The sequence below is a fragment of the Coregonus lavaretus genome (assembly GCF_964263955.1).
Source record: "Coregonus lavaretus genome assembly, chromosome: 25".
In the NCBI taxonomy this organism is placed as follows: Eukaryota; Metazoa; Chordata; class Actinopteri; order Salmoniformes; family Salmonidae; genus Coregonus; species Coregonus lavaretus.
Genome location: NC_140012.1, coordinates 6819467 through 6843667, shown reverse-complemented (window position 1 = coordinate 6843667; position 24201 = coordinate 6819467). Strand labels below are relative to the sequence as shown.

The 24201-nt window shown below is 44.4% G+C and overlaps 1 protein-coding gene across 1 annotated transcript in view; it reads left to right on the top strand.

Annotated features, from left to right (window-relative positions):
* Positions 1-4613: 4613 nt before the first annotated feature.
* The window catches only part of LOC311100945 (SH3 and multiple ankyrin repeat domains protein 1-like), a gene marked incomplete at both ends in the record, with an annotated part of 40810 nt that continues 21222 nt past the window's right edge, over positions 4614-24201 (top strand). Inside the window, 6 exons of the mRNA XM_084141921.1 lie at positions 4614-5114; positions 11578-11781; positions 12348-12419; positions 23347-23455; positions 23631-23782; positions 23869-24036. Coding sequence (XP_083998047.1) covers positions 4614-5114; positions 11578-11781; positions 12348-12419; positions 23347-23455; positions 23631-23782; positions 23869-24036 — 1206 coding nt within the window. The remainder of the gene's footprint in view (positions 5115-11577; positions 11782-12347; positions 12420-23346; positions 23456-23630; positions 23783-23868; positions 24037-24201) is intronic.

Below are 24201 nucleotides of genomic sequence, written 5' to 3'. Positions count from 1 at the left end.
AGGAGGAGGTGTTATGGTGTGGGGGTGCTTTGCTGGTGACACTGTCTGTGATTTATTTAGAATTCAAGGCACACTTAACCAGCATGGCTACCACAGCATTCTGCAGCGATACGCCATCCCATCTGGTTTGGACTTAGTCCCACTATCATTTGTTATTCAACAGGACAATGACCCAACACACCTCCAGGCTGTGTAAGGGCTATTTTACCAAGAAGGAGAGTGATGGAGTTCTGCATCAGATGACCTGGCCTCCACAATCCCCCGACCTCAACCCAATTGAGATGGTTTGGGATGAGTCGGACAGCAGAGTGAAGGAAAAGCAGCCAACAAGTGCTCAGCATATGTGGGAACTCCTTCAAGACGGTTGGAAAAGCATTCCAGATGAAGCTGGTTTAGAGAATTTCAAGAGTGTGCAATGCTGTCATCAATGCAAAGGGTGGCTATTTGAAGAATCTCAAATATAAAATATATTTTCATTTGTTTAACACTTTTTTGGTTACTAAATGATTCCATATGTGTTATTTCATAGTTTTGATGTCTTCACTATTATTCTACAATGTAAAACATTTTACAAATTAAGAAAAACCCTTGAATGAGTAGGTGTGTCCAAACTTTTGACTGGTACTGTATATTAGATATTTTTTTATTTTTTTATTTAATGCACGTACTTTGGCCCTTACAATGTTTTTCATTGAGCCTCCCTCTCTAATGTACTCTGAACAAAATATGCAACAAAATGCAACAATTTCAAAGATTTACTGAGTTACAGTACATATAAGGAAATCAGTGAATTGAAATAAATTCATTAGTCGTTAATCTATGGAGTTCACATGACTGGGAATACAGATATGCATATGTTGGTCACAGATACCTTTAAAAAAAGGTAGGGGCGTGGATCAGAAAACCAGTCAGTATCTGTGTGACCACCATTTGTCTCATGCAGCGTGACACATCTCCTTCGCATAGAGTTGAACAGGCTGTTGATTGTGGCCTGTGGAATGTTGTCCCACTCCTCTTCAATGGCTATGTGAAATTGCTGGATATTGGCGGGAACTGGAAAACACGCTGTCGTACACGTCGATCCAGAGCATCCCAAACATGCTCAGTGGTTGACATGTCTGGTGAGTATGCAGGCCATGGAAGAACTGGGACATTTTCAGCTTTCAGGAATTGTGTACAGATCTTTGCGACATGGAGCAGTGCATTATCATGCTGAATCATAAGGTGATGGCGGCGGATGAATTGCACGACAATGGGCCTCAGGATCTCATCATGGTATCTTTGTGCAATCAATTTGCCATCGATAAAATGCAATTGTGTTTATTGTCCATAGCTTATGCCTTTCCGTACCAAAATCCCACCGCCACCATGGGGCACTCTGTTCACAATGTTGACATCAGCAAACCACTCTCCCACACAACACCAGACATGTTGTCTGCCATCTGCCTGGTACTGTTGAAACCGGGATTAATTGGTGAAGAGCACATTTCTCCAGCTTGCCAGTGGCCATCAAAGGTGAGCATTTGCCCACTGAAGTCGGTTACGACACCAAACTGCAGTAAGGTCAGGACCCTGGGGAGGACGGCGAGCACGCAGATGAGCTTCCCTGAGATGGTTTCATCAGCTGTCCGGGTGGCTGGTCTCAGATGATCCCGCAGGTGAGGAAGCTGGATGTGGAGGTCCTTGGCTGGCGTGGTTACACATGATCTGCGGTTTTGAGGCCGGTTGGACGCACTGCCAAATTCTCTAAAATGACATTAGAGGCGGCTTATGGTAGAGAAATGAACATTCAATTCTCTGGCAACAGCTCTGTTGGACATTCCTGCAGTCAGCATGCCAATTGCACACTCCCTCAAAACTTGACACATCTGTGGCATTGTGTTGTGTGACAAAACTGCACATTTTAGAGTTACCTTTTATTGTCCCTAGCACAAGGTGCACCTGTGCAATGATCATGCTGTTTAATCAGCTTCTTGATATGCCACACCTGTCAGGTGGATGGATTATCTTGGCAAAGGAGAAATGCTCACTAACAGGGATGTAAACAAATTTGTGCACAAAGTTTAAGAGAAATAAACTTTTTGTGTATTTTATTTCAGCTCATGAAACATGGGACCAACACCTTACATGTTGCGTTTATATTTTTGTTCAGTATACAGTCGTGGTCAAAAGATTTGAGAATTACACATGTATTGGTCTTCACAAAGTTCGCTGCTTCAGTGTTATGAGATATTTTTGTCAGATGTTACTATGGTATACTGAAGTATAATTACAATCATTCCATAAGTGTCAAAGGCTTTTATTGACAATTACATTAAGTTTATGCAAAGAGTCAATATTTGCAGTGTTGACCCTTCTTTTTCAAGACCTCTGCAATCCGCCCTGGCATGCTGTCAATTAACTTCTGGGCCACATCCTGACATCTTGCATAATCAATGCTTGGAGTTTGTCCGAGTTTGTGGGTTTTCGTTTGTCCACCCGCCTCTTGAGGATCAACCACAAGTTCTCAATGGGATTAAGGTCTGGGGAGTTTCCTGGCCATGGACCCAAAATGTCAATGTTTTGTTCCCCGAGCCACTTAGTTATCACTTTTGCCTCATGGCAAGGTGCTCCATCATGCTGGAAAAGGCATTGGTCGTCACCAAACTGTTCTTGGATGGTTGGGAGAAGTTGCTCTCGGAGAATGTGTTGGTACCATTCTTTATTCATGGCTGTGTTCTTAGGCAAAATTGTGAGTGAGCACACTCCCTTGGCTGAGAAGCAACCCCACACATGAATGGTCTCAGGATGCTTTACTGTTGGCATGACACAGGACTGATGGTAGCGCTCACCTTGTCTTCTCCAGACAAGGTGTTTTCCGGATACCCCAAACAATCTGAAAGGGGATTCATCAGAGAAAATGACTTTACCCCAGTCCTCAGCAGTCCAATCCCTGTACCTTTTGCAGAATATCAGTCTGTCCCTGATGTTTTTCCTGGAGAGAAGTGGCTTCTTTGCTGCACTTCTTGACACCAGGCCATCCTCCAAAAGTCTTCGCCTCACTGTGCGTGCAGATGCACTCACACCTGCCTGCTGCCATTCCTGAGCAAGCTCTGCACTGGTGGTGCCCCGATCCCGCAGCTGAATCAACTTTAGGAGACGGTCCTGGCGCTTGCTGGACTTTCTTGGGCGCCCTGACGCCTTCTTCACAACAATTGAACCTCTCTCCTTGAAGTTCTTGATGATCCGATAAATGGTTGATTTAGGTGCAATCTTACTAGCAGCAATATCCTTGCCTGTGAAGCCCTTTTTGTGCAAAGCAATGATGACAGCACGTGTTTCCTTGCAGGTAACCATGGTTAACAGAGGAAGAACAATGATTTCAAGCACCACCCTCCTTTTAAAGCTTCCAGACTGTTATTCTAACTCAATCAGCATGACAGAGTGATCTCCAGCCTTGTCCTCGTCAACACTCTCACCTGTGTTAACGAGAGAATCACTGACATGATGGCAGCTGGTCCTTTTGTGGCAGGGCTGAAATGCAGTGGAAATGTTTTTTGGGGATTAAGTTCATTTTCATGGCAAAGAGGGACTTTGCAATTAATTGCAATTCATCTGATCACTCTTCATGACATTCTGGAGTAAATGCAAATTGCCATCATCAAAACTGAGGCAGCAGACTAATGAAAATTAGTATTTGTGTCATTCTCAAAACTTTTGACCACGACTGTACAGTATATGTGGTTGATGAAGTGGTTTGAGACACATTTCCTTCTTCCCCTCACCACCATTCTCCAGCCGGCCGCTCATCTCCCTGGCATGCCAGCCTCACTTCCTCTGACAGACCGTTGTTCACAGTGAAGTGGCCGTCCTTGTCAATCACTGGCTCCTTGGGAATCACTTTCACAACATGCTCCTCTTTTTCACCCTCTTACTTTACACCAGAACTATTCAATGGGCATGCTTCCTGTTTGGGCTCTGAGACATGAACAAACCCTATTGATTTGCGTGCATCAAACATACTTCCAACAACTGTCATTCAATGGTGCTGACACACAAACACTGGTTCAAAACCCTAGACCTTATCTATCCATTATGTTTGCCATGTTCCCCATGGGAGTTATGTGTCTGCACTTTTCTCATGTCTGTAATTCTTTCAAAATCATGAGTATTTCCAGAAGCAGGCCGTCTGTCCGAGTTGTGCCTGCTACTAGAGTCCAAAATGAATACTATCCCTGTGGTCTCGTGATGTTTTATTGAGCTCCATCTGTCGGTCTGAGTCTACACCGCCTTCATTTTCATTAATTTTTATTTTTATAAATTTGTACAAAAGTGAAGCCGCTCCAAATACCCCAAACCAATTCCGACCATGAATGACAATGGGGCAGTGGGTAATCCCAACGTCATCCACCATCATTCATGGCTACGCTTCTGTTCATGCCAAATGCTTTACATTTAATGCTTTTTTATTTATTTTCTCACAGTTTGAGAAATGTGTTGATTTCAGTGTTATCAGTCAATGTGTTAATTAGCTATTTAGTTAACCCCTTTCTCTCCCTCTCTCCTCCACAGCATGTTTTTGGGGGTGAAGACGATGTCGCACGGGACAACCATGTCACGTTGCCACGACAGCAATGTCACCCGGCCCTCTCTGCAGTGACCCTGCACAGCAAAGGATGCTGGGAAATAACAAACACTATTATCCTGGGGAGGACGACAAGGATGGGGAGGAAGAGGAAGAGGAGCAGGGACAAGAGAACAGAAAGGGGGAGAGTAGAGAGAAGGAGAACGGAGGGATGGAAGGGCTCGAGGAGATTGAGATGAAGGGAGGTAGACAATCACACGAAGGTAAAGGAGAGGGAGGTAAACCCTCAGCCATTGTGGTCGGAAGACAGAGAGGAGACCGGACGCTGAGGCCAGACAATCCAGGAAATAGAGGCATCCCTTATACGTCCAATCAGGCCCCCCATAAGCAGCAGCACCAGCAGCAGTATCACCCGGCCCCGGCCCCGTCAACTCAGACCCAGAAAAGACGTGCTCACATGGAGCGCAGTATGACCACAGTGGCACCCATAGAGGACACTCGACTGACCATGATGGTGTTCCGCATTGGAATCCCTGACATCAAACAGACAGTAGGTGCATGTTTCATGGTACTGCTAAGTACAAGTATGTCAAGCTGTTATTATATACTTCTTACATTACTATCATTACATAATACAGTGTAACAGCCAAGCCCAGGCCAGAGATAAACCCTGAGGGGAACCATATTCCATTCAGAACAACCATCTTTGTCACATACAGTGCCTTCATAAGGTATTCATACTCCTTGACTTATTCCACATTTTGTTACAGCCTGAATTCAAAATGGATTAAATATGTTTTTTCTCTCACCCATCTACACACAATACCCCATAATGACAAACTGAAAACGTGTTTGCAAATGTATTGAAAATGAAATACATACAAATCTAATTTGCATAAGTATTCACACCCCTGAGTCAATACTTTGTAGAAGCACCTTTGGCGGCGATTACAGCTGTGCACACCTGGATTCTACAATATTTGCCCAATATTCTTTAAAACATTCTTCAAGCTCTGTCAAGTTGACTCTTGATCATTGCTAGACAGACAAGTCTTGCCATAGATTTTCAAGCCGATTTAAGTCAAAACTGTAACTAGGCCATTCAGGATCATTCAATGCCGTCTTGGTAAGCAACTCCAGTGTAGATTTGGCCTTGTGTTTTAGGTTAATCTCCTAGTGTCTGTTGGAAAGCAGACTGAACCAAGTTTTCCTCTAGGATTTTGCTTGTGCTTATAGCTGTATTCTGTTTCTTTTTATCCTAAAAAACTCCCTAGTCCTTGCCGATGACAAGCATACCCATAACATGATGCAGCCACCGTAATGCTTGAAAATATGAAGAGTGGCACTCAGTGATGTGTTGTGTTGGATTTGCCCCAAACATGACACTTTGTATTCTGGACAAAAAGTTAATTTCTTTGCCACATTTTTTGCAGTATTATTTAAGTGCCTTGTTGCAAACAGGATGCATCTTTTTTGGAATATTTTTTATTCTGTACAGGCTTCCTTCTTTTCACTCTGTCATTTAGGTTAGTATTGTGGAGTAACTACAATGTTGTTGATCCATCCTCAGTTTTCTCATATCACAACCATTAAACTCTGTAACTGTTTTAAAATCACCATTGGCCTCATGGTGAAATCACTGAGCAGTTTCCTTCCTCTCCGGCAACTGAGTTAGGAAGGACGCCTGTATCTTTGTAGTGACCGGGTGTATTGATAGACCATCCAAAGTGTAATTATTAACTTCACCATGCTCAAAAGGATATTATATGTCTGCCTTTCTAATTTTTACCGATCTACCAATAGTTGCCCTTCTTTGCAAGGCATTGGAAAACCTCCCTGGTCTTTGTGGTTGAATCTGTGTTTGAAAATTCACTGCTCGACTGAGGGACCTTACAGATAATTGTATGTGTGGGTTACAGAGATGAGGTAGTCATTCAAAAATCATGTTAAATACTATTATTGCACACAGAGTGAGTCCAGGCAACTCATTATGTGACTTGTTAAGCACATTTTTACTCCTGAACTTATTTAGGCTTGCCATAACAAATGGGTTGAATACTTATTGACTCAAGACATTTCAGCTTTTAATTGTTTATTAATTTCTACTAACAAAATTCCACTTTGACAGCGTGGGGCATTGTGTGTAGATCAGTGACACAAAATCTAAATGTAATCAATTTTGCACTGTAGGTTATGTATCCATAAAGAACAGAAATCAATGGAGACTTGACTCACTTAATAATCCAAAGTAATTGACAGCCTAAAGACATTCATTATGGTCAAAATTACAGTGTTCTCTCGTCTCACTAAAGTTAGCAATGATTTGCTATTTCAGATGCTTTCTTGGTATTGCATAGGTAGGTGAGATTGTGGGTGAGAATTGGCCAACCAATCAGTCCGTATAGCGTCATTTCAGGTGAAAATGGGTGCCCTATGCTAACCCTTCCCCCGTTATGAATCTTCTCCGTACTCCAATTCCCAGAACATTCCCAACTGTTCTACATGTCAGCTAATCTGCCCTCAATATAACAGTAATTTTTCATTATCTAATATGGTTTTAATGAGTTTGGGGAGGGCTGGGAAGTGAGCAGCAGTGTGAAAGGCGTAAACACCAAAAGGGCATTTGGTGTCTTGGTCTTAAAGCAGCTTCACCAACGAATACCTAGACCGCCCACTACCCACCCCAACAAACACTTACAGTACCTCACACAGGAAATATAATTGTTTTGAAATTAGAGGAGGATGGAGAGAACGAGGGAGTGTAGTGCATGCTATAGGCTGAAAGAGAGAGAGAGAAGGAGAGGGGGAGAGAGAGACGCACAGGATATTAGAAAGGGAGAGGCAAAAAGAGGCATGACTAGGCAAATAGAGGGGGATTGAGATCAGGTCACACAAAATACATCTGTACATTGATTAATCTCTCAGTTATTTATGTCTGAACAATGCTATATTCAATGTAATGAGGACAGATGCTGAGAGCATCCCAGAAAACCCTGTCGGAAACAACAGAATGATGGGGAGGAAGTCGCACACTCGTATACAGTGCCTTCAGAAAGTATTCATACCCCTTCACTTATTCCACATTTATATGTAGTGCCGTGTAGCTCAGTTGGTAGAGCATGGTGCTTGTAACGCCAGGGTTGTGGGTTCGATTCCCACGGGGGAGCAGTATGTAAAAAAAAAATGGTATGCACTCACCAACTGTAAGTCGCTCTGGATAAGAGCGTCTGCTAAATAAAAAAATTAAAAATAATAATAATAACATGATGCAGCCACCACCATGCTTGAAAATGTTAAGAGTGGTACTCCGTGATGTGTTGGATTTGCCCCAAACGTGACGCTTTGTATTCTGGACAAAAAGTACATTTCTTTGCCACATTTTTTGCAGTATTACTTAAGTGCATTTTTGCAAACAGGATGCATGTTTTGGAATACTTTTATTCTGTACAAGCTTCCTTCTTTTCACTCTGTCATTTAGGTTAGTATTGTGGAATAACTACAATATTGTTGATCCATCCTCAGTTTTCTCATATCACAACCATTAAACTCTGTAACTGTTTTAAAATCACCATTGGCCTCATGGTGAAATCCCTGAGCAGTTTCCTTCCTCTCTGGCAACTGAGTTAGGAAGGACGCCTGTATCTTTGTAATGACTGGGTGTATTGATACACCATCTAAAGTGTAATTAATAACTTCACCATGCTCAAAAGGATATTCAGCGTCTGCTTATTTTATTTTACCCAAATACCAAACGGTGCCCTTCTTTGCGAGGGATTGAAAAACCTCCCTGGTCTGTGTGGTTGAATCTGTGCTTGAAATTCACTACTCGATTGAGGGACCTTACAGATAATTGTATATATGGGGTACAGAGATGGGCTTGTCATTCACAGATCATGTTAACCACTATTATTGAACACGGAATGAGTCCATGCAACTTATTATGCAATTTATTAAGCACATTTTTACTCCTGAACTTATTTAGGCTTGCCATAACAAAGGGGTTGAATACTTATTGACTCAAGAACTTGAAGCTTTTAATTTGTTATCGTTATTCTACAAACAAAATTCCACTTTGACATTATGGGGTACTGTGTGTAGATCAGTGACACAAAATCTAAATTTAATCAATTTTAAATTCAGGCTGTAACACAACACAATGTGGAAAAAGTAAAGGGGTGTGAATACTTTCTGAAGGCACTGTATATTACATTAGCTCCACTCTCTCCAAGGGATTACACACACACACGTCTTGCATACACATGTCTCGCACACACACACACAAACGCGTCACACACACACACACACACACACACACACACACACACACACACACACACACACACACACACACACACACACAGACACAGACACGGACACAGACACACACACAGACACACATACACACGCACACACACATTCACACACAACCCCCCTCATATGGTTTACCTCCCAGAGAACACCAAGGCATTGCTACGGCAACGGGTGCCTTGCTCCTCTAATGAACTCGTTGCCATGCCAATGCTGTTGGCTACAGTATCAAATGTAGAGGCAGAGGGGGAGAGGAGGGAGACAAGGAACTATGCTGAACTGTACAATTTTATTTACAGATCATAAGCATGGGACAATAGCTCTGTATGTATCTCACTGAACCCCTACTACTCTACACACATGTCGTTCCAAGAAAAAAATGATAGAAAATGTTGTCCCAAGAAAAGAAACGTTGGAAATAAATAATATAAAAATAGATTCCATAAACATCAGCGTAAAATCTCATTAGTGCTACCAGATGCATATAAAAACATCAAAGACATTGTCCATTGTGACCAGAAAGCCTCTAGTGTATCAAACACAGACATGTGTGGGGGAAAAGCGCTTTATCCTCCAAAGAAGTAAAAAAAAAAAATCCATATTTCCAATTGATTGCAATGCAGGTCTAGGCTTATGGCATAGGTACAATTGGTTTAGATGAGAAAGCGAGTGTTGAGTCTTATTGTGTGTCTTGAGTCTTGTTAACTACACTGAACAAAAATATAAACGCAACAATTTCAAAGATTTTAGAGTTACAGTTCATATAAGGAAATCAGTCAATTGAAATAAATTCATTAGGCCCTAATCTATGGATTTCACATGACTAGAAATACAGATATGCATCTGTTGGTCACAGATACCTTTAAATAAAAGTAGGGGCGTGGATCAGAAAACCAGTCAGTATCTGGTGTGACCACCATTTGCCTCATGCAGCGCGACACATCTCCTTTGCATAGAGTTGATCTGGCTGTTTATTGTGGCCAGTGGAATATTATCCGACTCCTCTTTAATGGCTGTGCGAAGTTGCTGGATATTGGCGGGAACTGGAACATGATGTCGTACACGTCGATCCAGAGCATCCCAAACTTGCCCAATGGGTGACATGTCTGGTGAGTATGCAGACCATGGAAGAACTGGGACATTTTCAGCTTCCAGGAATTGTGTACAGATCCTTGCCACATGGAGGCGTGCATGTTCATGCTGAACCATGAGGTGATGGCGGCGGATGAATGGCACGACAATTGGCCTCAGGATCTCATCATGGTATCTCTGTGCATTCAAATGGCCATCAATAAAATGCAATTGGATTCGTTGTCCGTAGCTTATGCCTGCCCATACCATAAACCCACCGCCACCATAGGGCACTCTTTTCACAACGTTGACATCAGCAAACCACTCACCCACATGACTTCATACACGCTGTCTGCCATCACCGGGATTCATCTGTGAAGAGCACACTTCTCCAACATGCCAGTGACCATTGAAGGTGAGCATTAGCCCACTGAAGTCGGTTACGACGCCGAACTGCAGTCAGGTCAAGACCCAGGTGAGGATGACGAGCACGCAGATGAGCTTCCCTGAGATGGTTTCTGACAGTTTGTGCAGAAATTCTTTGGTTGTGCAAACCCACAGTTTCATCAGCTGTCCGAGTGGCTGCTCTCAGATGATCCCGCAGGTGAAGAAGCCGGATGCGGAGGTCCTGGGCTGGCGTGGTTACACGTGGTGTGTGGTTTTGAGGCTGGTTGGACGTACTGCCAAATTCTCTAAAATGACGTTGCAGGCTGCTTATGGTAGAAAAATTTACATTTAATTATCTGGCAACAGCTCTGGTGGACATTCCTGCAGTCAGCATGCCAATTGCACGCTCCCTCAAAACTTGAGACGTCTGTGGCATTGTGTTGTGTGACAAAACTGCACATTTTAGAGTGGCCTTTTATTGTCCCTAGCACAAGGTGCACCTGTGTAATGATCATGCTGTTTAATCAGCTTCTTGATATGCCACACCTGTCAGGTTGATGGATTTTCTTGGTAAAGGAGAAATGCTCACTAACAGGGATGTAAACAAATTTGTGCACAAAATTTGAGATAAATAAGCTTTTTGTGCATATGGAACATTTCTGGGATCTCTTATTTCCCAGAATGAAATGTTCAGTGTACACATTCAATATATTCAAATGAGTCGGACTGGTGATAGTGAATCAGTAGCTTTAGAGTTAATGAGCACATTTGATGTTCAGTAGTTAGTAGGCCTATGCTAGCTCAGTTAAATTATTAATTTATTTCAAGAAGCATAAGCATGATTATTGTCAGCTTTAAAGTGCCATCAATAGAAAGGTGAAACCAATTTTCATAAAGTACTACATCTACTTTTAATACAAAAACTTGTCAATCATGAGCCGTAAATAAAGCCTCAATGTCACCACATTTTACATAATTAACTGTCATTGTGCTTTAGATTTGGATCACAGATTGTATGTCAAGCTAATTATACACCTTTCAGTCAAATCAAATGGCATTTAAAATGTAGAACTCACCTTTGACCCACTTCTTGCTTCCATCCTACACACGCATGCACACACACACACACACACACACACACACACACACACACACACACACACCACCTTGAAAACAATACATTCATGATCTCCCTCTTATCAACTGTTCACTGTGCTGTCTTGTCTTTTGTCTCCTCCCTCGGTCAGAGGTGTCTGCAGTTTGACCCTGACTTCACAGTGTGGAGCGCCAAGCAGGAGGTAATCTGTTCGCTGGGCGAGCCACTGTGGGACGTCTTCAACTATGGCCTCTTTCAGCCCGCCGGAGATGGACGCGACGCCATGTTCCTGGAGGAGGAGCGCTGCCTCCGAGATTACCCACAGTCCTTTGAGAAAGGGGTGCCTTACCTGGAGGTATTTTGATGGGAGACACTGGGAAAACGTTGTTAGATAGTGATGCAGTAAAAATATGTTTATCCCATTTAGCCTTTTCAGGAAGATCATTTCAAAACTCACTTTGACTAATGGGCTGCCACAAGTCAGATTTCCATAGAATTTTTTTTTACATACTTGGTATGCATGGATTTTACCTCCACCATAACCACAACCACCTTGTAGGAGCGAAACAGATTTCTTATAGATGTATTTAACATACATCTGGGTTTTAGTGGGTTTGCAGTGCATGGGTGTGACTTAGATTTTTCACTGTGGAGCTTCACATACTATAAAAGCGATGTACAGTACTGTGATACCCATACACTGATATTATGATGCCCTCTGGTGGTGCCTCTTTTGCAAGTGTTCAGGGTGGGGTTCCAAATATGTAACATATCAGGGTTAGGGTTGATTCCAGAGGCACTACAGTGTTTAGTTTAGGCCAAGTTGGAGCCAGGAGTATGAAAACAAATGTGGTTCTTATCCTTCAGATGGTTTAAAATATTTAAATAAATGTTTTACCGTACATTTTTTCTGTTTTACAGTTTAGGTACAAGACCAGGGTATACAAGCAGACAAACCTGGATGAAAAACTACTTACAAAATTGCACACCAAGGTACTTCCTATTTTGTTATAATATTCTCATGTCCCTTTGTAGGTGAAACATATTTGTACAGCTATGGTAATGAATGTTCCTAGCTAACAACAAACGTTCCCACAACTTTAGAGAATAATCCCTTAAGATTCTCATTAGGTCATTAACTTACGTTTTCATAGGAATCTTCCTGTGATGTGCAAGGAATGTTTCCAAGGAACCATTCCCTTAATGTCAATTAGAACCAGAACGTGGTTACCATGTTCTCAGAACTTAAGATATGAATGTTCTAGAAACGTTTCATTGGCACTTTCAAAGAACATTAATGTGTCCAGTTTTCTGTGGGTTTGGAGAATATTCCATCAACGTCCCACCAAACACACAAAAAATAAGCAAATGGTCTAGAGATATCCCTTATTGGGACAGTGTTTAGGGCATTTGTCATTGATGCTGGTGTCCTAGGTTCGAGACCTGCTAGGGGATTCACCCTACTCTCACATTCTTCGCAATGTATACTACCAGTCAAAAGTTTGGACACACCTACTCATTCAAGGATTTTTCTTTATTTTTACTATTTTCTACATTGTACAATAATAGTGAAGACATCAAAACTATGAAATAACTCATATGGAATCATTTAGTAACCAAAGAAGTGTTAAACAAATCAAAATATATTTTATATTTGAGATTCTTCAAATAGCCACCCTTTGCCTTGATGACTGCTTTGCACACTCTTTGCATTCTCTCAACCAGCTTCACCTGGAATGCTTTTCCAACAGTCTTGAAGGAGTTCCCACAAATGCTGAGAACTTGTTGCTGCTTTTCCTTCACTCTGCGGTCCGACTCATCCCAAACCATCTCAATTGGGTTGAGGTCGGGGGATTGTGGAGGCCAGGTACAGCACTCCATCACTCTCCTTCTTGGTAAAATAGCCCTTACACAGCCTGGAGGAGTGTTGGGTCATTGTCCTGTTGAAAAACAAATGATAGCGTATCGCTGCAGAATGCTGTGGTAGCCATGCTGGTTAAGTGTGCCTTGAATTCTAAATAACTCAGACAGTGTCACCAGCAAAGCACTCCCACACCCTAACACCTCCTCCTCCATGCTTTACGGTGGGAAATACACATGTGGAGATCATCCATTCACCCACACGGCGTCTCACAAAGACAGAGCGGTTGGAACCAAAAATCTCAAATTTGGACTCCAGACCAAAGGACAAATTTCCACCGGTCTAATGTCCATTGCTTTTGTTTCTTGGCCCAAGCAAGTCTCTTCTTCTTATTGGTTTCTTTTAGTAGTGGTTTCTTTGCAGCAATTCGACCATGAAGGCCTGATTCACACAGTCTCCTCTGAACAGTTGATGTTGAGATGTGTCTGTTACTTGAACTCTGTGAAGCATTTATTTGGGCTGCAATTTCTGAGGCTGGTAACTCTAATGAACTTATCCTCTGCAGCAGAGGTAACTCTGGGTCTTCCATTCTTAAAATGTTCCAGATTTACTGACCTTCATGTCTTAAAGTAATGATGGACTGTCGTTTCTCTTTGCTTATTTGAGCTGTTCTTGCCATAATATGGACTTGGTCTTTTACCAAATAGGGCTATCTTCTGTATAACCCCCTACCTTGTCACAACACAACTGATTGGCTCAAACGCATTAAGAAGGAAAGAAATTCCACAAATTAACTTTTAAGAAGGCACACCTGTTAATTGAAATGCATTATAGGTGACTACCTCATGAAGCTGGTTGAGAGAATGCCATGAGTGTGTAAAGCTGTCATCAAGGCAAAGGGTGGCTATTTAAAGAATCTCAAATATAAAATATATTTTGATTTGTTTAACACTTTTTTGGTTACTACATGATTCCATATGTGTTATTTCATAGTGTTGATGTCTTCACTATTATTCTACAATGTAGAAAGTAGTAAAAATAAATAAAAACCCTTGAATGAGTAGGTGTGTCCAAACTTTTGACTGGTACTGTATATGTTAATGTCATTATTGCTGTTTTGAATTGCATTTATCTATCAAGGCTCAGGATAAGAGGGTACAGAAACGGCAGGCAGGCTCAGGGTCAGGGCAGGCAGAATGGTCAAAACAGGGAACAACTGGAAAACAGGGACTAGAGCAAAACAGGAATATGGGAAAAACGCGGGTAAGCTTGATGACACAAGACGAACTGGTAACAGACAAACAGAAAACACTGGTATAAATACACAGGGGATAATGGGGACAAATGAGAGACACAAACAGGAGACAAAGGGCTGTGAGACATAGGTTTAATCCTAGACACATGAAAAGTGGGATGTATATGAAGGGTACGGGGCAACAGAAGATGAACAGCAGAGGGGCTAAGGATCTTGGAGTTGGGGAAAGGGCCGATAAACGGGGGGAAAGTTTGCAGGACTCGGAGGGGCAGATCCCGAGTGGACAGCCATACCCTCTGCCCGAGACGATACCGGGGACCCGGGGTCCGGTGGCGGTCCGCCTGTCGTCGATACCTGGACGTGGTCTTCAGAAGAGCCGCCCGGGCTCTCTTCCAGGTACGGCGGCAGCGGCGGACAAACATCTGGGCCGAGGGTATGCCGACGTCTTTCTCTTGCTCCGGGAAGAGCTGGGGCTGATATCCCAGGGGCGAGAGACCAGTGGCAGAGCAGGGAAGGGTGTTGCGGGCGTACTCAACCCACACAAGTTGCTGGCTCCAAGTGGTGGGGTTGGTGGAGACAAGGCAGTGAAGAGTCATCTCCACGTCCTGATTGGCTCGCTCCGACTGGCCATTAGACTGGGGGTGGAACCCGGAGGACAGGCTGACCGACGACCCAATGAGCATGCAGAACGCCTTCCAGAACCGGGACGAGAACTGAGGACCCCGGTCAGACACCATCTCCACCGGGAGTCCATGGATCCGTAAGACATGCTGCACAATGAGTTGGGCCGTCTCTTTGGCAGAAGATAGTTTGGGGAGAGGAATGAAATGGGCGGCATTGGAAAACTGGTCCACCACAGTAAGGATGACGGTGTTGCCATCAGACGGGGGGAGACCAGTGACGAAGTCCAGGGATATGTGTGACCAGGGACGGTGAGGGACAGGAAGGGGTTGAAGGAGACCTGCCGGAAAGGAGTCTTATTCTGCGCACAGATCGTGCAGGCGGCGACGAACGCGGCGACATCAGGGACCATGGTAGGCCACCAAAAGCCAGGGTCCGACGGGAACCCGGGTGGTAGTTAAGCCTGGAGGAGTGGGCCCACTCTAGGACCGAGGGGCGGACAGCGTCAGGACAAACATCTGGTTATCTGGGCCCCCCCTGGGGTTCGGCTGGGAACGCTGCGCCTCATGGACCTGCTTCTCAATTCTCCAGCTGAGAACCGCCGCCAGACACAAGGTGGGGAGGATGGTCTCGGGGTCTGATGGGGTAGCCGCGGGGCAATAGCGGCGTGAGAGCGCATCCGGCTTGATATTCTTGGAACCCGGGCAGTAGGAGAGGGAGAAGTTAAACCGGGTGAAAAGCAGGGCCCACCTAGCTTGCCTGGAATTGAGACGCTTGGCGGTGCGGAGTTATTCCAGGTTCTTATGATCCGTCCACACAATTAAAGGATGTTCCGCCCACTCCAACCAGTGCCTCCATTCCTCCAACGCCATCTTCTCCGCGAGAAGCTCACATTTCCCCACATCATAATTCCTCTCCGTGGCATTAAGACGATGGTAGAAGAAGGCACAGGGATGCAGCTTGAGGTCTAGGGCAGAATGCTGGGACAGGACAGCCCCTACTCCAACATCCGAAGCGTCCACCACGAACTGACGGGATGGGTCAGGATGAACTAATATGGGAGCTGTGGTGATGCGGTGTTTGAGGTCCGGGAACGCCCGGTCCACAGCTGGGGACCACGTGAATGGAACCTTGGGAGAGGTGAGTGCAGACAGGGGAGAAGCCAGGGTGCTGTAACCCTGGATAAGGCGGCGATAAAAATGGGCAAATCCCAGGAAGCGTTGCAGCTGCACTCTGGATGTAGGTTGGGGCCAATCCACCAACGTTCTCACCTTTCCGGGATCCATCTGTACATTCCCCGCAGCAATGATGTAACCAAGAACGCTGGTTCTCCAGGAGGCGCTGGAGGACCTGTCGGACGTGGAGCACGTGTTCTTGGGATGAGCTGGAGAAAATGAGGATGTCTTCGAGGTAGACTAAGACAAATCAGGGCCTGGAACACAGCTGGAGCATTGGTAAGACCAAATGGCATGACCAGATATTCGTAGTGACTGCTGGCCATGTTGAAGTCAGTCTTCCACTCGTCCCATTCCCGTATCCGCAACAGGTAGTAGGCATTCCGCAGGTCCAACTTGGAGAAAACGGTGGCCCCCTGGAGCGGCTCGAAGGCAGAGGCGATGAGTGGTAGCAGGTAGCGGTTCTTAACCGTGGTGTCATTGAGGCCTCAGTAGTTGAAGCACGTGCGCAGGGTTTTGTCCTTCTTCTCCACAAAGAAGAACCCTCCGCTGGAGGGGGAGGCAGAAGCCAGGACAAACCCTGCAGCCAGAGAGTCCTCGATGTAGGTCTCCTTAGCCTTGGTCTCTGGACCCGACAGTGAATACAGTCATCCCGGGAGCCCGGGAGAAGGTTAATCCCGCAGTCATAGGGTTGTTGCAGAGGAAGCGAAGTCGCCCGAGCCTTACTAAAAATCTCCCGGAGGTTCTGGTACTCTGCGGGAATGGCGGAGAGGTCCAGGGCAACATTCCCGAGCCCACAGGAAGATGTCCCGGGGCAGGCTGTGCCGACTTCAGGCAATGGGTGTGGCAGAACGGGCTCCAGCCCATGATGGCACCAGCAGTCCAGTTGATGAGGGGATTGTGTCCCTGGAGCCAAGACAATCCCAATACCACAGGAACCTGAGGGGACTTAATAAGCAGGAATTGGATAGCTTCGCTGTGATTCCCTGACACTCGTAGGTTGATGGGAGTGATATTGTGGGTGACCCTGCCTATAGAGCGCCCGTCCAGTGCTCTATCGTTCATGGGAATGGAGAGGGGCTGAGTGGGGATGTCCAGCTCGGACGCCAGGGTAGTGTCCATAAAATTCTCATCGGTCCCTGAGTAGATGAGTAACCGGAGAGATTTCGACTGTTAAGTGTTAAGCCTGCGTAAAAGTTTGGCTGGAGACAACCTAGCTCTGCCTAGTTGCATCGGCTCGGGAAGAGGCGAATCGGCAGACTTCGGAAACTCGGGTAGCCTCAGATTCTCTCGGAGATGGAGATGTCGGGGACTTCTGGTATGCCCCGGGCTGCTAGATCGTCCTTAACTTCCTCCAATAACCCGTGCAGGAACGTGTCGAACAGCGATTCCGGGTTCCATGCACTCTCAGCCGCCAACGTGCGGAAATCCACCGCATAGTCTGCCACACTGCGGGAGTCTTGACGAAGCTGGAGTAACTTCCGGGCAGCCTCTCTCCCGGACAATGGAGAATCAAAAACCTTCTTCACTTCATCTCGCCTGGGCTACGAACACTGCCGTAGCCCAGGCGAGAGCCCTCCCGGACATCAGCGTGATGAGGTACGCTACCTTCGACCGGTCCGAGGGGAAGGAGGAGGGCTGCAACTCAAAGATGAGGGAACACTGAGCGAGAAACGCCCGACAGGTTCCCGACTCTCCAGCGAAGCGTTCAGGTGGAGGTAAGCGGGGTTCTCGGGAAGCCAGGGTGGCCTGGAGAGACGCGCTGTTGACTACCGGGTTACTGAAGGGCTGGGAGGTTACCGTCGTGGGAGGCTGCCTAACAGACAACCCGCGGAATTGCTCCAGTAATGTATTCAACGCGTGGTCATGTCGATCGGCCAAGGTCTGGAAACCCTCCATAAGACCACGCCTGACAACTGCAACTCCGACGTCCTGACAACCGATACACAGAAATGTTCTTGAAACGTTCCTATGAAAGAAGATAGGGAGAGAGATGTTTAATTACCTAGAGAATAATGGATTCACTTTTGCAATACTAGTTATCACTTTTTACGTTGGATTTATTAACTACAAAAAGGTAAGACGTGTTTTTAAATCTGGTGCCGCTCTGCACACACAAGCTTCTTTTTTATTTTGTTCTTTTTTTTTTTTAGGGTGTAGATCAGCTTAATATTGCAGATAGATTGTAACTTCCATCAATGTAATTGTCTGCATCACTTCCAATCCCCCATGTTTATATATATATATATATATATATATATATATATATATATATATGTATATATATATATATATATATATAAATATCAGTATCTCACAAAAGTGAGTACACCCCTCACATTTTAGTAAATATTTGAGTATATCTTTTCATGTGACAACACTGAGGAAATGACACTTTGCTACAATGTAAAGTAGTGAGTGTACAGCTTGTATAACAGTGTACATTTGCTGTCCCCTCAAAATAACTCAACACACAGCCATTCATGTCTAGACCGCTGGCAACAAACGTGAGTACACCCCTAAGTGAAAATGTCCAAATTGGGCCCAATTAGCCATTTTCCCTCCCCGGTGTCATGTGACTCGTTAGTGTTACAAGGTCTCAGGCATGGACGGCTTGTTCAATAGGGCGATATGGGCGACGCACTGCCAAACGGGAAAAGGAAGGGATTTTTTTTCTAATCAATTATATCACGGCAACAGCAGTTATCAGTGTTGACGTCTGATCTGCCAGCCACTAAATGTCAAATCAGGCTAAAGTCGTGCTTCAAATGGCCCCGCCCGTTTTTTGGGCGATTTCAGTCAGGTTGAAAATCGCCCAGAAGTCTCTCATAGCCTGTCATGTAAAATCTATTTTTTTCACATTTCAAAGCTTTCAATACATTCTCTATGGGTGTCTGTGTGCATGCACTTACGCGCTTTCGTCATACGTGACGTAACGTTGAACGTAACTAAGACAATGGCGGCTACCAGCGTCTATGTTGCGACCTGCAGTGTGGCGTTATTTTATGTTTTTAATTTGTAGACTTAGTTTACAAACATTCTGCAAACATTCTGCTTTGGACTGATCTTCGGTTTTGGACTGATCTTGTTGATCGTGTACATACCCGCTACGAACGGACTAAATAATGAAAACGCTGCTGGCAGCAAAATCCCAATACAGCTGGGAGACTTGACTGGATGACAGAGTCCCGGACAGAGAGGTGGAGCCGGCCAACTTCACCCTGGTCAGAGCGGACCGCGATCCTGGTAAGAGAGCGACTCTGTACCCCGACATTGAACTGCTTTCTGTGTCATTGAACCTTACTATTGTTGATAAAACAAGTTTACTGGAGAACGGAGAAAAAGTAGAGACTTTTGGACAAGGTGGATAATTGTATAATATAAGGCAGTTTATTCAGAGGTAAAGATATCTGGAATCGCGTGCACGGACCCGTTCGTCAAACTCGTAGGGAGTTTATCAGAAGAGCCCCTAAACATTGTGTGCTGACATTTTATACAATAAAATGAAGTAGGTTGAATCTAGTAGTTCTGATCTTCTGATTGGTCCTGATGAGTTGGGCGATGTCACCTCCAGGCTAGTGTCACTGTTGCATTGGCTCTGAGTCGGGTTCTCTGTCTTCAGATGTTCAGCCTAAGAGAAGAGGATTTGTATGTGTGTGTGTGTGTTTGTTATCAGTGTGTGTGTGTGTGTGTGTGTGTGTGTGTGTGTGTTTGTTATCAGTGATGATGTGTGTGTGTGTGTGTGTGTGTGTTTATCAGTGATGATGTGTGTGTGTGTGTGTGTGTGTGGGTGTGTGTGTGTGTGTCCTCAGGGCAAGAACTCGTGAGTTGGAAGAACTGAGAGACCTATGGCGTGGGTGTTATCCTTAGCCACCTGCTGACAAGGCTGACAAGATAGGACTCTTGTTCATTGTATTGAATACAAAGGCCCAACACAAAATGGGTCATGCACAAGATTTTAGTCAGACCAAGCTATAACATTATATATTTACTACGACAGTACATTCAACCAAAAGCTAATATAACAAAGGCATCAGAGATTATTTATAATCTGTCACAGAAACTGGAATCCATCTCCCCAGATCAGTCAATAAATGCTTCTGGTATTGACTTATATGCTGCCCCTGTCTTCATGTTGTTGCTGGACATATCTTTTTTTAAATGTGTGTAGGTCACCTAAATCATCAGAAAAATTGCCCCTCCTGAGAATTTTTTCAGGAGCCGCCACTGGTCTCAGGTGTGAATGGGGAGCAGGTGTGTTAAATTTGGTGTCATCGCTCTCACACTCCCTCATACTGGTCACTGGAAGTTCAACATGGCACCTCATGGCAAAGAACTCTGAGGATCTGAAAAAAAGAATTGTTGCTCTACATAAAGATGGCCTGGGCTATAAGAAGATTGCCAAGACCCTGAAACTGAGCTGCAGCACGGTGGCCAAGACCATACAGTGGTTTAACAGGACAGGTTCCACTCTGAACAGGCCTCGCCATTGTCGACCAAAGAAGTTGAGTGCACGTGCTCAGCGTCATATCCAGAGGTTGTCTTTGGGAAATAGACGTATGAGTGCTGCCAGCATTGCTGCAGAGGTTGATGGGGTGGGGGGTCAGCCTTTCAGTGCTCAGACCATACGCCGCACACTGCATCAAATTGGTCTGCATGGCTGTCGTCCCAGAAGGAAGCCTCTTCTAAAGATGATGCACAAGAAAGCCCGCAAACAGTTTGCTGAAGACAAGCAGACTAAGGACATGGATTACTGGAACCATGTCCTGTGGTCTGATGAGACCAAGATAAACTTATTTGGTTCAGATGGTGTCAAGCGTGTGTGGCGGCAACCAGGTGAGGAGTACAAAGACAAGTGTGTCTTGCCTACAGTCAAGCATGGTGGTGGGAGTGTTATGGTCTGGGGCTGCATGAGTGCTGCCGGCACTGGGGAGCTACAGTTCATTGAGAGAACCATGAATGCCAACATGTACTGTGACATACTGAAGCAGAGCATGATCCCCTCCCTTCGGAGACTGGTCCGCAGGGCAGTATTCCAACATGATAACGACCCCAAACACACCTCCAAGACGACCACTGCCTTGCTAAAGAAGCTGAGGGTAAAGGTGATGGACTGGCCAAGCATGTCTCCAGACCTAAACCCTATTGAGCATCTGTGGGGCATCCGCTAACGGAAGGTGGAGGAGTGCAAGGTCTCTAACATCCACCAGCTCCGTGATGTCGTCATGGAGGAGTGGAAGAGGACTCCAGTGCAACCTGTGAAGCTCTGGTGAACTCCATGCCCAAGAGGGTTAAGGCAGTGCTGGAAAATGATGGTGGCCACACAAAATATTGACACTTTGGGCCCAATTTGGACATTTTCACTTAGGGGTGTACTCACTTTTGTTGCCAGCGGTAAAGACATTAATGGCTGTGTGTTGTGTTATTTTGAGGGGACAGCTAATTTAAGCTGTTATACAAGCTGTACACTCACTACTTTACATTGTAGCAAAGTGTCATTTCCTCAGTGTTGTCACATGAAAAGATATACTCAAATATTTACAAAAATGTGAGGTGTGTACTCACTTTTGTGAGATACTGTATATACATATATACATACATACACATATATATCCTTTAAAAAAAGTACTTTATTACTTTCCAACCCCACCACCCTTTCCCTAATTGGAGTAAACTAGTGAACAACAATGCTTAGGCCTCTACTTCCAGCTTATACATACTATATACATTTTATGGACACAGTCAATTTTACAATAATTATATTTTGTTTGTTTTTTCTACTCTCAACCTCTCCGATCATTTTCATGATGTCCATCCGGTTTGCTTCTATATGCCATATCTTTATAACTGTGCTCTTTCACAAAAGTTCCCAACCTACAACCTATGTACTTATTATGGACACAGTATGCTTACATGATTAGTTATCTTGTTATTAGTTGTTGCTAGTTGTTATTAGTCCCATCCTTCAGCTCCATTCAACACCTCCCATCTATCTCTTAACTCCATCCATATAGGATTTCTATTTGCCATATATTTTTCAACTGTACTGTGATGTTTTACAAAAGTTCTGAACCTTTCTATTCTCATTGTTTCTACAGATTGTAAATTGAAAATATTTTTTTTTTCTAAAAGTATTATTATATTATTGATCGATTGACTAGGACTTTTCAGATCACCCAGTAATGCTATCTGCAAGGTTAGCTCCAGGTAAATATTGCAATCCTTTAGCCATTCCTGGACCAGTGTCCAAAAACAAGCTACAAATGGACAGTACCAAAACAAATGATCTAATGATTCTATCTCTTCGCAGCAAAATCTGCAGAGCACACAAGCTTCTTAGCTAGCTGGCTCAAGATTGTTAGCTAGCTAGCTCAAAGGACATGCAAAGTTCCTCTATAGAAGCCGCTCCTCCTAGGTATAATTCTGTGGACCTAATTCAGATAATGCATGTCATAACAAGATGCCCAGTGCTTCAAGCCTCCTCCTCAACCCTCTCTCCCCACCTGCAAAATTTCAGTCGCATCATGCACCATAGGGTAAACTTGTCTGTCCATCATGCATGTAAGCAACTAGCTTGCCTGCTCTATCCACACTGATTGGTGAAGTAATTTAGCGATATAAACCGGTACTTTCTTGGAGTTCGAACCGGTTCAGAACTTTTTTTTATTGGTCGGAACAGTGGAACGAAATAGTGGTTCTGTTCAGAACTAAATTATTGGAAAATAATTTTGGTTCCAACCCCTGCTTTAACCTCATAGTCATTGTAGCATTTCAAATCCAAAGTGTTGGAGTACAGAGCCAAAACAAAAATCAACAATTGTCACTGTCCCAATACTTTTGGAGCTCACTGTAGATAGAATGTTCCCCTAACTAATGGAAAACTGGACACTCAAACATTAGGGGAACATTACGGTTAACATTACAAAAACGTTCTCTCTCTCTAGAATTGTTAGTTGGGTTTATGGCAGACAAATGTTTATATTGGCCAGTGAACCTCTAACCTTGCAGGTGAGTCTGAAAAAGTTCATGGACTACATTGCAAGTGGATCAATAGATAAGATGTCAAAGGTCCTGGACAAAGGTCTCGACCCAAACTACCATGACCCTGACAACGGAGGTGAGTTGAACACTAGCTTGATAGGGTTGCCACTGCATGATTTTGACACTGTTTTCAGTCAAATGTCAAATGATCATTTCAGATATTGACAATCCCCTTTCTCTGCTCCCCCCTCTCGCCTTGATCCTCCATTTCCCCCCTCCTTCCTCTCTCTCTCTCTCTCCATCTTCTTCAGAATCCCCCCTGTCTGTGGCGGTGCAGTCTGGCATGACAGTGGAAGGGATCAGGGTGCTCGTTCAGGGTGGGGCCCATGTGGACTTTAGAACCAGAGATGGACTGACAGCTGTACACAAGGCTGTCAGGGCACACAATCACGTTGCACTGCTGGTAACTAGGACTCCACACACACACACACACACACACACAAAATAAACATGAATTTAATAAATGTGTCTTTTCCCCGTCCTTGCCAGGCTCTCCTGTCCCTGGGAGCATCTCCTGATTACAAAGACCGATGTAGCCTGACCCCACTGTACCACTCAGTGCTGACAGGTGGCGACACCTCCTGCTGCGAGACCCTACTCTACTACAGGGCCAGACTGGGAGTGAGGGATGAGAACGGATGGGAGGAGTCTCACCAGGTATCCGTTTGGTTGTCTGTCCGGCTGCCTGTCTCAAGGATGGGGTTGATATAGTTTTGGCCTGTGTGTTGTAAATATGTCAGTGTTTTTGTCCAATTTGACTTTAAACATATCTCAAATATCATATTTTTATGTGTATTGATTTTTGTGTTTTTTTTCTTCTGT